The sequence below is a fragment of the Sus scrofa genome, chromosome X (genome assembly GCF_000003025.6).
Source record: "Sus scrofa isolate TJ Tabasco breed Duroc chromosome X, Sscrofa11.1, whole genome shotgun sequence".
NCBI classification, from domain to species: Eukaryota; Metazoa; Chordata; class Mammalia; order Artiodactyla; family Suidae; genus Sus; species Sus scrofa.
The window spans coordinates 62,861,528-62,876,833 of record NC_010461.5 but is presented as its reverse complement, the minus strand read 5'-3'; the positions used below and the strand labels follow the sequence as shown (position 1 = coordinate 62,876,833).

The window sequence follows — 15,306 nt, the reverse complement described above, 5'->3', positions numbered from 1 at the left end:
CAATACACAATGTGGTTTATGACATGCTGACATTGCTTTCCCTGATAATTAGAAAGCATGAGGACAACGACTACAAACTCACTGTGCTTCTACCCTGGGACCACCACCTGTTTTAGTCATTGATTACCTAGTTCTAAAATCATCACATTGTTGTCAGATGTTTTTTTTCCCCCCTTGGCTGTCCCTAGGCATCCCAGTTGCCCAAGAAATCACATTCAAGAGTCAGCTTGTCGATTAACTCCAAATAAATCAAAGCCAAGTTGAAAAAATAAGAGAAGGATGTAATTAAGCCTTCAGCTTAATCCCTGAAATATCAGCCAAGGATTTGCCATTTGCAACTCTGCATTGGTCTTCAGATAGCCTCCAAAACAAAGAATTGGAATTGGTTTGGGATCAAATATACTTTAATAAGTTCTTTCTTGAAGGATGGAGGTAAGATTAAAGAAAATTGTCTCTGGGTCCCCATAAATAAAGGCAAAGTTGAGGGTTCCCTTTTCTCCATATCCTTGCCAACACTTGTCGTTTCTTGTCTTTTTAAAAATAGCCATTCTGACAGATGTGAGGTAGTATCTCATTTGACTTGCATATCCCTGATGATTAGTGATGCTGAGCATCTTTTCATGTGCCTGTTGACCATCTGTATGTCTTCCTTGGACAAATGTGTATTCAGGTCCTCTGCTCACCTGAAACTAATATAATATTTTATGTCAATTATAATTCAACAAAAAGAGCAACTTTAAACAGTTGACCAAAATATAGCTACTAGATAATCTAAATGTATTTTATTACATTTAATAAGCATTTAATATCCAAGTTGTAACTACAGCTGGATGATTACTTTTAAATAAAAAATAAAAGGCAATTTTACATTTAGTTTACATTTACACTTTGTTGGTTACATTGTTAATATGACAATAGTTTTTATTATTATCATCTTATATTAACTATAAAAATAGATATTAAATTGAAATATGGAAAAGTAAACAAAAGTAAACATGGAAATTACACAAAAGGAAACTGGTTTATTGATATATTTTGAGTCAGCTTGGTTAACATATCCCATTAAATGTTTTGGTGTCATAATCTTAAAATTTCATAATGTTGAGAGCCAAGGACACAGATAAAAGTTCACATATAGTTTATAATTACAAGAAACAGAAATGAAAGACTACCAAAGGAAGCAAAAAGATTCATACTTTGAATACTAATACTTTATTCATACGTTGATTACTAATTAGATCTTACAACATAACCTAACAACTGAACTTTACCTAAATTAATTTCATCTAACTCAACCTAATGCCTTATATATTCTATCTATAACCTGTTTTTACAACACAATATGATGCATGATTATTTTTGGGACTTTAAATCATGAGGAAAATGTAATGCCATTTTTGAGAACTCATTTTGATTACTGTTCTATTGTTTTAGCATTTTTTTCAATTAGTTCCTAACCCAGGCACAGAGTTAGCAGTTTTTAAAGTTACATATGATCATGGATTTTTAATCTAAAAATCTTAGTATTTTTAAATCTACATATATATCAGAAAGAAAAACAAAGATTAATGAGTATTTTAATAATTTGTTTATTTCTTTAAAAGTTTAACTTTTGTTATTTTTTTATGGTTTTTAATTTTTTAAATCACTCCCTGGCTGTGCAACTTACAAGATGTATTGCTTAAAAAGTCTTAGCATTTTAACATTATCATACCACACAAATAATTCAAAACACATTTTAAGAGTATTTTGTTTTCTTTTGTGGTATTTAATTGTGTGTGTGTAGTGTGCATGGGGGATATTTATTTCCACTATTTCTGCCATGAGCACAAATGTAGCATCTTTAAAGCCATACTGTGCTCAGAAGTTTTGTTCATAGGTCTTAATATTCTTAAATCTACACTTCGTCCAGCAAATGGTAAGAAGTTTTAAGGATGCTTTTGTGGCCTTTGTTGTTTAATTTAGTTATAAAAAATTTGCTTTTATATACTTGAAAATATTTTTATTTTATTTTATTTTTGTCTTTTTAGGGCCACACCTGTGGCATATGGAATTTCCCAGGCTAGGGGTCGAATCAGAACTGTAGCTGCTGGCCTGCACCACAGCCACAGCAATGCCAGATCTGAGCCACATCAGCAACCTAGGCCACAGTTCATGGTAATGCCAGATCCTTAACCCACTGAGTGAGGCCAGGGATCAGACCCATGTGCTCATGGATACTAGTTGAGTTTGTTACTGCTGAGCCACAATTAGGAACTCAAAATATTGATTTCAATTGCTTCTGAACTAATGCCAGTTTAGCAGCTTCCTAGCTGCATTTTGATTCAAAGCATCATATGAAAGTTATAGTGTTTTGTAAATTTTACAAATAAATGCTCAGAAAAAAGTTCTAATTTTTTTTTTGTGTTTTTATTATTGTTTCCTAAAGGGTTGTTTTATGGGTTTTTTTTTTTCTAATTAGGTCTTGACCTGGGCACAAATGTAGCAGATTTCTAGCTATATTGTACTCTAAAATTTTATACAAATAATATAATATTTTTTAATTTACAGAGCCTCAAAAAATAAATAAAATATAAATGCAAGCACTAGGAATTATTCTTGTCATTTTTATTGTGTTTTAGTTTTTCTGTTTTTTATTTATTTGGTTTATTTATTTTTTGATATGCTCCTAACTTGGACACAAATTCACCAGCTCTCTCCTTATACTGTGCTCCAAAATTTAAAATGAAAGAATAAGTAATCTAATGTTACAGCTCTATACTCTCTCCCCTTAAAATGATTAATGAAAGTTTTAAGAAAGTTTTTTGTTTTAGTGTTTTATTTTTTGTTATTATTTTGTTGTTAATTTTTTTCAATTTGTTCCTGACCTAGGCACAAATACAACTTTATAGTTGCATTGCACTCTAAAATTTCATATAGAGAATATTTATAGAAACCAGTCTCTCTAAAGAAAGATAATTGGAAATTCTAAGAAAAAATGCTGATGTTTAATTTTTTAATAGACATTTTGTAGTTTTATGTGATTTTCCATTTGTCCAGTCTTGGGCACATATTTAGCAGCTTTCTGGATCTTGATTTTCATATGAGAAATTTAAAGTAATATAAAAATGGGAAAAAGTGTTTTAAAACTGACTCTGCTGATAACTGCAAATATGTAAATCCAGTTAATTTTCAGTTTCTCCTCAGTCATAGTCATGCAAACATAACTTGTGTTTCTGATTTCAAAATATATGTTATAAATTTTGCCAGCTTGTTTAAATTTTGAACATTTTTATTAATAATATTAAGTTAAAATAAACTCAATGACGATTCAAAAAAAAGATAAACATGTATCAGTAGTAACACAAAAGTTTGTTTTTTAAATAATCCCTGAATTTGTTCTATATTTATAGACCCAACCTAATTACCAAATATTATTGTAATGAAAATATCCCTTTTTTAAAGTTGTTAAGCAATCTCCATATCACTGAAGTCAAGGCTACTATCCACTTACATAATCTGCTACAGGGAATTCCCAACCCAACACAGAAGAGTTTGATAATAGCTTTTGGTTGTTGTAATTAGACTTGACCTATAATTATTGAACAAAACAGCATATGTACAATAAACATTCAAATCAATGTATCTGACTGTATTCAGTACATTAATCTATTCTCAGTATCATTAGCTTCAAATCTTTTCTCTTATTTATAGCATAGAAAAAAACCATAGAAGAAACCATATCTGGACCTAAAGATAGTTCTCGTACCTAGAAGGTGGATTCTAGCATTAATTCACCACCATTATGTGTTGTTTGATTACTAACTTCCTCTTGAATAGCTGGAAGGGAAGGTTTTGTGGTCAGAGGTGTTTCAGTCTTAAACAGAGACTCCATCCTGATATGGGTATTGATGTAGAAGGACTTCTGAAAGGATTCAAGGGTAAAATAATAGATGAAAGGGTCAAAGCAACAGTTTAAAGTTGCAAGGCACAAGGTGATTGGGTACATGATCTTTGCAAATCTTTCCAACAAGCAATTGGTAATAGCTTGGGAACGCACCAGGGCATACAGGAAAAGGACGGAGTTATAGGGTACGAAGCATACCACAAAGACCGCCATATGCACTGTGATCATCTTCAGCACTTTTTTCTTATTGGTCCCAATTTGAGACAGTGTAGCAGGCTTACGGAGGGTTTTTAGCACCACAGAAGAGCAAGAGACATTCAATATCAAAGGAATAATAAAACCAACAACTTCAATAAATATGGTTATCTTGGACAGATAAGTCTTCCAGACACGTTTGGAGAAGCCCTCAAAGCAGGTGGTGGTTGCATTGTTGACATTAGTGGTGGAGAATAAAGAGGCCGAAATACCACCACTGAGGACTATGATCCAGACTCCAGCACACACAATGGCAGAATTCCTCCTGGTCCTAATGGTACGAGATCGGAAGGGATAGACAATGGCCAGGAAACGATCCACGCTAATGCAGGTAAGGAAGAGCATGCTCCCATAGATGTTGGTTAGGAATGCAGTCCCAGAGATCTTGCAGAGGGTATCACCAAAAGGCCAGTGGCGGTTGAAATTGTAAAATATTTTGAAAGGTAGAGTGCAGACAAAGAGCAAATCAGAGAGGGCCAGATTGGTGATGAAAATAGCCGTCTCACTTCTCATTTTCATGCGGAAGCAGAAGACAAACAGAGAAGCACTGTTGGTTATCAGACCCAGGATGAATACAACACTGTAGACAGCACCATTCAGATTATACTTGAAGGAATCATCAATAATGCAAGTATTATTGGCAGTAGCATTGCCCAACCTGGGTCTGAGGCTTGAATTTAAATCTTGGAATTGGAAGTCAATGAATCTTCTGTCACCCATGGATTTTTTTTCAAGATGCCTGCTGGCTGCAGGGTTCAGCACTCTGAGACTAAGGACTGGTAGGAAATGTTTTCCTCCTATGGGAGACAAGATGGAGTGAGTCATCAAATCTACCTTCCATCCATGATTTGTGTGGCATAAAAGATATTCTTTTCACCTAGACTGGAAATAATATGCACATTCAATTTTGTTTAACCAGTACCTTTTGAGTACCTACCATATGTTAAAAGGTACTATAAGAGTATGTTGCAAGAGGAGAGATCACACTTAAGACAGTAAGCACAATCCTGGAACATTGCAATACACAGGACTAAGGTATTTGTTCCTTGGGATCCCAAGGCCTGTGGAGGGGGGCAACTCTGGTAGTTAACACTAATACTTAGAAATTTGTGTGGCTTTTTAACTTTCAAAAGTGTTTTTTGTTTGATTCCCGCAAGACTACCATAAGGTAGGCAAGGCAGCTATTTATCACCATGTTATAGAAGCAGAAAGTGAGGCTTAGAATTAGAATTAGAATAATGTGAGAATTAAAAGAACAAGTAAATGGTATAGTCAGAACCAGAATCTGGGTGTTTTTTATTCCTAACTAAAGGATTATTAAATTACTCTAAGTTGTATTCTCTATTCTCCAGTATTACTAAACTTCATTGTCTGAGTATTAGTTATATTGCATACAACTACAGGTAGAAATGGGACCTCCAGGACATCCTCTTTAAAAATTTCTGACTAAACTCCTTAATAAAATGTTGATTCACCTTTTTCTTCTAAAATACAAGTTCAGAGAGCAAGGATCACTCAGTTCATTAAAGTTTTTGGCTAAAACTTTTTTCACTGCATTATATTGCCTTTATAGAGAGATAATTCAAATAATCTCAGTGTTTCCCTCCTTCAGATTGTGGTCCCTTTCCAAGCTTCTTTCATTCAAGCCCCTAAGCCTTGGCTATTTTCCTACTCCCTCTCCCACTGCCCATTCCAACAGTTACTTTCATGACTTCTGCTCTATGGAAGCCCTGGTTAATAAAGGTTTTTCTGGCTGGATACAGGTGAAAGGTAGATTTTATGTGAACAACCATCCCCCTGTACACTTTTGACTGATCTGGCCAGTTACATATCCTCTACCTGCTACCACTTGTACTTGCGGTGGTCACTGATTTAATCATCTTTGTTAGGTATCTGAACCAAAACTGTTCAAAGGTTCACATAAAAATCTTACTAACATTTTCCTAAATCAATAGCTGGCACAGGAGAAAACTGTCTTTTGAATGCTCTATAATATACCCTGAAGAAATTACAGCTGGATTAATTATTTTCAATGAGGAGGATATGGAATAAAAGTGGTCTTTGTTCCTGACATATCTGGTAATGGATTTTCACATGATTATATTTTAAAGTGTGAAAGCCATTTCTCTGAAGTGATTCATCCTTATGTTACTCTTTCCTTCCAACTCCCAGGAAACAGGTCAAAGGGCCTCCATATGTAACAAAGAAGGGAGTGGCGGGGGGGCCTACCAGAGATATAGAGGCCTGAAGTCACTTCAACCACTGTTTGGCCTATGGAAAAAAACTGATTTGAGAAAAACAATTCATCAACTTCAGTGTCTAGAATGAGAGCTAACCTTGTAAAATACAAAGTACAAAGCAAGAGGCTGTCATTTTTTAATAGCTAAAATTTTAAATATAAAATTGGAAACAGGCTGTTCCTGAATTCTCATTTAACAAATCTTTACAGAGTGCCTCCCTTGAGCCTAAAATCATATTCCTTCTTGGCCATTTCATCTCATAAGCCCAGCTCAACTTTTTCCAGATGCAACTTTGATATAAAAACCAGGGTATAGTAGGAACCTTGACAAAGTAAGGTCCAGGAGGGAAAAAAAAAAAGCCACACAAGGAAGAAAAATAGATGGGGAAATCAGAAGATGATATGACAAAGGAAGTAGCAGAGAAAGAAAAACTGAAGACTTGAAGAAAAAAAGGAGATGAAAAGATGAAAAAGGAGGACCTTGCTGGAGAGAGGTCAATGTTGCCATCCTTTCTACCTTGCTTCATCTCACTTCTTCCAATTTTCTCAGAAAGAAGAACAATACACAATGACGATGCTCAAGGTCACTGAATCTGATTAGAAAAAGAAAAAAAAACAAAACAGGAAGAGCCTGGAAAATCTCAGTCAATGGGGTTCACCCTGCTTTTGGAGTTGTAAAGCCAAGTTTCTGCAGATTGTTTCACCAAGGGGTGGCAGAAAGAAAGGGAAGGGAAAACTTCTCACACCAAACTCTCACACCAAATGCTTACACCAAATTATGTACTATTTTATACTCCCACTGGATATCCATTAATCTGGAGGTCTCTTTTTATATTGTTGAAATAAATCTAGGCAGTCAAGAAATATCCCTCTAACATAGTCACACACTCAAAAGAAATTATTGGACTGCACAAATCCTAATATTAAAGTCAAGTTTCATTTACTATAATCTGCTTGTATCTGCCTTCTATAATAAGTACTGCCAATAAGTTTATTTTATTTGGAAAATGTTTTCATAATAGAAGCCTTTTCACATTTGCTCAGAGAATCTCCATTCTGTCCACTTTGCACGGTATACTTCTAGTTCACTAGCTATGTATTATTTTGTACTTCCCAACATGGCATGTTTCCAATAGGTGAGCATTGCTCCCCAGTTTTCTATTCAGTTTACATCTCCCAGAACATGTATACACTATGCCCACAGCAGGCAGTCTGCAAATGCCTGGCACTTCTGCTTTGCTGCTTTGAGTAACCAAATCTTGAGGGAGAAAATGGACCACAGACAAGAAAGCATTACAGTCTCAATCCTGAAGAGAGAGCATGGTAAAACTGTCACTAAGGCCCTATTCATAACTTTCTCTTACTCAAACACACAGCAAATTTGCTGTCTAGCAGCAAGGGAGTGGTGCTGGGATTTAATACAGCACTAGAAGCAAAGAGTTCTATTTCTGATTCAGATACTGGTTCACTCTGTAACTTGGCTGTACTGTTTCTGTTCCCTGTATAAACATTAATTCTGAGCCTCATAGTTAAGGCTAGGAAGATTCAACAGGGCTTGCGGGTAGCTTTATGAGCTTGCCTAGCATTTAGTCTTACCGAACCACAAAGAAACATTACAGGAGTTTTTGCCTTCTCCCTTCTGTGACACAACTGAACACCTATGTTTCTGACTTTCTTGGTATGCTGAACTTCATATTAGCAAACACATCCTTCTCCTAACTCAATGTATACTCTTTACTTCAGAAATTCCCCCTTGAGTTTCAACCTTAACTACACAATTTTATTGTAACAGGACAGCTTAGGTGTGTGTCCCAAAAGAAGTATGTCCAATTGTGCAATGGTTAAAAAAAAATAGAGGCATTTGGCTCTTAAACTAATTCTGAAGGAGAATCAATAACAAAGAGAAACAAGATCTCTTTTCTGAATGGCTTGCTTTCTTTTGACTGAAATAAATAGTGTTTTTTAACCACTAGATTTTCCTAAATGGCTAACATATTTTGCACTAAATGGAGGCAAAGGGCCAATACTTGAGTTTCAGATGAGATGAATAAGAAAAAAAAATAGGCTGACAGTTAATTACATCTTTCACTGCAAGCAGCATTAGACTGTTATCTTGTAAAGATCTTTACAGACAATTATTTCAACAATTACTCACCTGGGGGGTTCAGAGTGCTGAGTGGATGTATTTTCATTGACAATGGGCAGGAAGCAGGTCACCTGGATGTTGACCAAAAAGAAATCTGACCCACAATGAATTTTTAACTTTGACCTACACACATGGAGCAGGTTCCCACAGTGCATAGTAGTGTTCACAATGTTTTTCCTTTATAAAAGATTTTTAATGATAATCAAATGTACAATGTTTAAAGTCTTTGGGGCTTCTGGATGAAGAAGAGTTAGCCTTTTTTGCCTATACAGATCATTCACTAAGTGCTAAACTTTCAGATTATAACACTGAAAACAAGCTCTAATTTCTGGCCGAGACCCAGTAACCCAGAAAGGCTGGCTTGCCTTTGTTGCCTACAGAAGACAATCCAGAGCTCTGGAAGACAAGGTCTTGAAGGCAGAGTATCCTCACATTTTCTTGCTTTGCTCCTTTTTTAATAAGCTTGAGTCAGATCAGAGTGCTTCCGATCCCCAGAGCATTTCCTCTTTCTACTCTGGTGGAAGCTTAGGAACATTGACACAATAGGTTTCAGAGGAAGCTGAAACCTATTGTATACTTGTCTATAAATATCTTGCAGTAAGGCAAACTAAAAACTACAAAAAAGTTATGAAAATACAGAATGAAACCATCCTGCTGGAGTAATAGGGAATATGTTGACTGCTGCTCCTCAGGTGAGTGGCTGCTAACAGAGAAGACTTCTTAAGGAAATCTTCTAGGCCAAGTCATGGGCACAGGTCACAATCATACACGTGGTTCCAATTGATGTTCCTATGCATTGATTGATGTTTCATCTAGTTTTCAAAATAAAAACTGGGCTTATAAAATTACATATGTAGAAAACCACAGGTAAATGTTTCACTCCTCAGTCATTTCAAACAAGCCTCTCCCTATGTCAAACATTTAGATCAATAAACCTCATTTATTTTATTTTTTTATTCTCATTTAATTTTTATGCAAGAAATATCCTTTTGAAAAAGGCTCTCTGTGTTGACTTTGGTTCACAATAACATTTTTTTTTGGTCTTTTTGTCTTTTTAGGGCCGCATCCACAGCAGATGGAGGTTCCCAGGCCAGGGGTTGAAAACAGAGCTACAGCTGCTGGCTTATGCCATAGCCATAGCAATGTGGGATCCAAGGCATGTCTGTGACCTACACCACAGCTCACAGCAACTCTGGATCCTTAACCCACTGAGCGATGCTAGGGATTGAACCAGCATCCTCATGGATGCTAGTTGAGTTCTCTGGCCGCTGAGCCATGATGGGAACTCTGCTTTGCAATAACATTAATCTGGCTGTTTGTTTTTTGTTTGTGTGTTTGTTTTTGTTGTTATTTTTCTCTCTTACTTTATTTGAGAGGAAATTGACACAGGCCCTAATCTGAGCAGTTCCTATCCCCAGTGATTAACTGAATTTTTTTTCACCAAAAAATACTACAGTCTCTCACTAACACTTCACCTCATGACACAGTCTAATCTTTGAAAAATAATGTGGTTTAGTGATCAATTTATAGGGTCAAAGATTGCATCAACCCTATTAAAGTAGAACTTTCCCTAGCAGTAAGTTACAGATTAAACTGTAGAGAAATTACTCAACCTAATATTATGAAATTGTCTAGGGTCTTAAGACTTAACATTTCCTCTCAGCAGAAGCCCAAGACCTTTTGGAAACAAAATTTTAGGTGTTCCTAAAAGAGCCCATTTCTGAATTTTGTGAGGCTTATAAATGCCAACTAGGAATTTGGCTTTATTTCACATACTTGAACAGGTAAATGGGTTATCAATTTCCATACTAATTCATCTGATATACTTGGATACTGATCCTGATAACATGAACAAAGCCATGTCTCCCATAGCTAAAGGCATATCCTTGTGGCAGAGAAGGTTGAAACCAAAGAATCAATATTCATCTAAATCAAATCTGCCTGGATTACAATAAACAATTACAACTCTCCCATCCATTCTGGATTTTTGCATCATACAGTCTGTAATAAATTGTAAGAACTGGTTAGAAAAAATAGTTGGAGAATAAAATTAATAATTTTAGAGAAAGTTATTACCAGGACAGAGGTACTCACCACATTAGTTCAAACCAAATTCCAGCACCAATTTTATCCAAGACTTGGGTGATCAATGAACTTTCTGGAAGAACTGTAGTTAGAAATTTCCTCCAATGGATTCTGTGAAATAGAGTAAGTCACAATAGTATGCCACGGAGAGAGCTTTTCAATAAAATGTATACCAAATCATAAGGTAGAGAAATGTAGCGTACGATATAAATTAGAGTTAGATTTATAAGCACCAACGTACTTTAAAATGGTATCTAAATGCTTTGGATTTCATTATTACAGAGTTGCAGATAACATTTTATTTTCAAAACTTAGTGCTGTTGTGCCATATTTTATTAGCTATACTGACGCATAGAAAGATGATGAGTTTATTTAACCTATAATTATTTAAAGATAACTAGTGACAAAAGGCATAAAAATACTTCCTCCACTTTATAAGGTAGTAGTACATTATATTAAAAATAACTGAATAAAGGAAATTTCTTTTTGGCCTGAAGTTTTATTGGTTCTTTGAGTTTTTTCCTTTTTTTTTTTTCCTTTCTTCTTGCCTGGCAACAACTATTAGTATTGGGCAAGGGCCTTAAGCGTGTAAGAGAAAAGAAGATGGGAACAACAGGTGGAGACCTCACTGCCTTGTCTCTAACCTGCACCCCAACCCAAGCTCCATTTCTTTATTTTCTGAACTATAGCAATAGGAGCAATTCTTCAATTACTGGGTATTAGCACACTGACAATCTCTGCTGCCTCTACTAGGATGTCCTAGGCCAACCATGTCTATAACATCTTCAAATCACACTTCTACCCAAAATACTTGTACAGAACCAGAAATACCCTGCAATGGAATTCCTACAAGTAACACCTGAATTTGAACCGTACTTACTTGTTGCCTGTAAAGTAGAATCATCTGCTGGTAGCAAAATATACTATCATTACATCTTACCCTCTTCTGAATGTGGCCTTTCAAAGAAAGCAGATTGCTAAATAATGCTTCAACTCTCTTGAAATAATTTTTTCTCCAATATAAGAGAATTGAAACGTAAAACACGAAGTCATTAGACGATGTAAAATATATTTGAAATCACCTTAATATTAAGGAGAATTGATTTTCACCCTTCTCCAGAGAGCAATATTCCTGGAATGAAATTAATATTATTTTACTGGTTTATATTAAGGAAAGACAAATGTATTAACATTCTTTTCTTTTATGGCTTTCACAACTGATACAGATTATAAAGAAAAGTTTTTTTGTTTAGAATCCAAGCAAGCTATGAATTTCAAATACCCAGAATTTTTCGTATTTGGTATTAATTCAATATAGCCACATCCAGCCCCATCACTAGCTAACTGTGTGAGACCAAGTTGCAGTCCCTTTCTGGACCTCAGTTTCTCTTCTCCCTCTACCTTTGCTTTGATTAACAGCAGCCTTCGAATGGTGCTATGACAGTGTGGCATAACTAGCTTTCCCTCCTATCAACTGTTTTCACTTGCTCCCCTTTGTCCCAGCAAAAATTTTTTTCTTTAATCCCTCAAAGTCTGCTATAAGGTGAATTAATTTTTATTAGACTCAGTGAAATTATCACTAGATTTATTTGATTTTTTTAAATTGAGGTAATTGAGGTATAATTGATAAATAACACATGTTGTCAGGTGTACAACATAAGGATTTTTATTAGACTCAGTGAAATTATCACTAGATTTATTTGATTTTTTTAAATTGAGGTATAATTGATAAATAACACATGTTGTCAGGTGTACAACATAAGGATTTGATAAATACTTTAGTATATTGTGAAATGATTATCACAATAAGTCTAGTCAATATCCATCACCATACAGTTTAGATTTATTTAATATCAGAAGTAAATATTATTTAATTTTTTTTGGCTTTTTATGGCCACACCTGCAGCATATGGCGGTTCCCAGGCTAGGGGTCCAACTAGAGCTACAGCTGCCAGCCTATGCCACAGCCACAGCAACATCAGATCAGAGCCGCATCTGCAACCTACACCACAGCTCACTGGCAACATCGGATCCTTAACCCACTAAGTGAGGCCAGGGATTAAACCTACAACCTCATGGTTCCTAGTCCAATTTGTTTCTGCTGAATCGCGATGGGAACTCCAGAATTAAATACTATTAATTATTGTCAGAAGCTAAGAATCATGGATCAAGATGCCCAATACCCTCGCTAATACCCTGCTTTCTTCATCCTCTGTCCTTATGCCCATATCAGGTCTAATTACCTAGGTCTTAATCCTTGACTTTTTGTACCTGTTCCCCAGTCATCTCAAAATAAAACAAGATGACTTCAAAAATAACTATATAGAATCAGTAGACTACTTATCCTATGACTCGCTCTGATTATTGATTACCTAGCTACTAAAAGTGAGGATCAATTCCCAATGACAGATGATCTCCTATTAAGCTCCCAATTTTCAATACTAATATTCACAAATATAAAATTGAGTTTCTTCCTCCCCCTTATGAAGACCAAGACAAACAGTACACAATGACCATACACAGAGAAAAAAGGCAACTATACAATTAGGCCCTGACCACACCACAGCAAAGGCAACAATTCTCATTACATTTTCTCTCAAATGGAATTTAATATATAAAACTTTGGCTAAATTTGACCTGAGAGTTTCTGTAAGGCATATTCCCTGTCCTCTCTTTAACTTTTCTGAGTACACCTTCTGAAAGGCTGGTCAGATTGTTCCAATTGGGCTTTATTTGCATCTCTGATTAGTAGGAGCCACTTTAGAATGTAGCTCCTATCTAGCATATCAGCTGAAAAGCACAACATTCATCCATGATAAGGTAAGAAGATTTATAATATATGTTAATGGGATGTTACTTGAAATTTTTTTCCAAAAAAAAAACATGTTTCAAAGATATTGAACTATTTGGAGTTTATGTTATTATTTTTGTCTTCATGTTAGCCAAGGAAAAAGAAACCTGGTATAACTTGGTAAGGTAGCAAAGTGAATAACCTACCAAGCTCTCAAATATTCTAATCTTAGAATTTGTCTGGTCTTTTCCATGGTGGAATAATAATGAATTATATTCCTAGATTTCCTGAAACAAAGTAACTGAAATACAATATTTATCAGTTTAACAAGATCTTGTAACAAAAAATCTCAAAAATATTCAGGGTATATAATAAGAAACTTTTAAATATGTCACATTATTGCATTTGTACAGAAAACAGACATTAATTTCATGTATAATAGCAAATTCTACTTATGCCAGAATTAGTTTTTCATTGAAATGTGTTTCTTTATGGTCCAGTTCATGAATTATTCAATATAGCAAATGTCACATTCTCCATAAATCAATTAGGAATCAAAGGCATGCTGTGTATAGTTTTACAAGAAGAAACCTCATCATAACAGAGGCCACATTAGCTCACAATCAATTGTACACTAAAGGAATATAAAACTAACCAAAAGAATTTCTGAATCACCATACTTTGTGATTTATAAATCAGCTTTTTAGGACAACTGTGTTCACATGAAACAGCCTGAAAAGCTTGTATCTCTTCCACTGAAACACTATTATTGCCAAAACAATAGAAAGGCATTCAACACAAAGATCCCTGTTCAGTATTTCAAAGTTGAAATCTAACCTCTTCCCCCAAACACTCAAAGCATCAGTGTTTCCACAGTTTGTTACGGCATTCCCCCACCCCCAAATGCCCGAATCAAATCTTTCTCAAAGAGACTTACCCCAAGAAAGAGTGCGCTAGATGAAAAAGTGTGCTCATGCCTGTAGACAATTGGCTAAGAAACATGTAAACGGGCAACTTGCAGTTTAGAAGTGCATATTTTAATCCATATTTTTGTTTTTACAGGGAAAGTTTAGCCCAGCCCAAAGTAGCAGACTCTGGGCTGCCAGGGCTGCAAAGCTTCTTACAGCAAACTGCTCATTCTGAAAATGTGAGCTTATTTACATTTATCTCTTTCCCTTTGTTAAGGAACAACCCTCTTGAATGCTGTAGCTGGCATGCAATTAACAACAAACAGGACATAAGAAAAGGCCCAAAGTCCTGGCTGGAGGGAGGGCAGGGGGAGGGGGGGGCCTCTGGGGGTCTCAATAGGAAATGCTTTTCATTGGATAAGGAGGCATTATTAGGAGCTGAGATCCCGCCCAATCCCCTGTGCTCCATCATTCCCTCAGTCACCAATCACTGGACTGAAGAAGTTTTTCCTTAAAGAGCATTGCCCAGGAAAAGCAGTTTTCACAGTCAAGAATTAGCGGCTTAAGTGCCACTTCACAATAAAAAAATTAAAAAAAAAAACAGTGTCTTTTCCTGACCAATTAATCCACAGAGAAATGCTGTGTGCTTATCTGCTGCAGGACTACTACCCCCAGCCCCCCACCTTACAATTCTAATGAGGAGGAGGAGAAGAAACTCCCAACTGGGAGGAGTGTTTCAGTTGTGAGTAGCTCACTTTGTTTCAACTTGTTAAAAGATAATTGTAATAACAACATTAATAATCAGTAAGAGAAAGAGAAAGGCATACATGATTGGTACCATAACTTTATTCCTACTATACTATTCAAAATTAAATCTCCTACCACAACAATAAAATAAAATTCCATACTATACTCACTTATTTAAGCCAGTGAAGTGCCCTTGAATGAAGATGTGCTGGGGTCCCAGACTTCTAATACTCACCTTCTATGCACTAG

General features: G+C 35.6%; 1 protein-coding gene across 4 annotated transcripts; it reads right to left on the bottom strand.

Moving 5' to 3' along the window:
* LPAR4 (lysophosphatidic acid receptor 4) lies at positions 650–14,676 on the bottom strand. Of its 4 annotated transcripts, none has more exons than XM_021080213.1 (5): positions 14,340–14,676; positions 10,621–10,722; positions 8,536–8,597; positions 3,749–4,938; positions 650–689 (listed from the first exon to the last, which is right to left on the bottom strand). In XM_021080213.1, the coding sequence occupies exons 3-4, from the start codon at positions 8,570–8,572 to the stop codon at positions 3,749–3,751; spliced, it is 1,227 nt and encodes a 408-aa protein (XP_020935872.1). In that variant the 5' UTR covers positions 8,573–8,597; positions 10,621–10,722; positions 14,340–14,676; the 3' UTR covers positions 650–689. The 4 variants fall into 4 exon arrangements, with proteins under 4 accessions (XP_020935872.1, XP_020935873.1, XP_013841708.1 ...); XM_021080214.1 differs by lacking the exon at positions 650–689 and adding an exon at positions 11,694–11,743 and having other exon boundaries at positions 2,159–4,938; XM_013986254.2 differs by lacking the exon at positions 650–689 and adding an exon at positions 6,861–6,973 and having other exon boundaries at positions 2,159–4,938.

Excerpts from the sequence above, each read along its gene's own strand:
- LPAR4 (XM_021080213.1), bottom strand. The coding sequence starts at position 8,572 with ATGAAAATACATCCACTCAGCACTCTGAACCCCCCAG. Across the intron at positions 4,939-8,535 it reads CAGCACTCTGAACCCCCCAG|GAGGAAAACATTTCCTACCA; the intron begins GTGAGTAATTGT and ends TGTCTCCCATAG.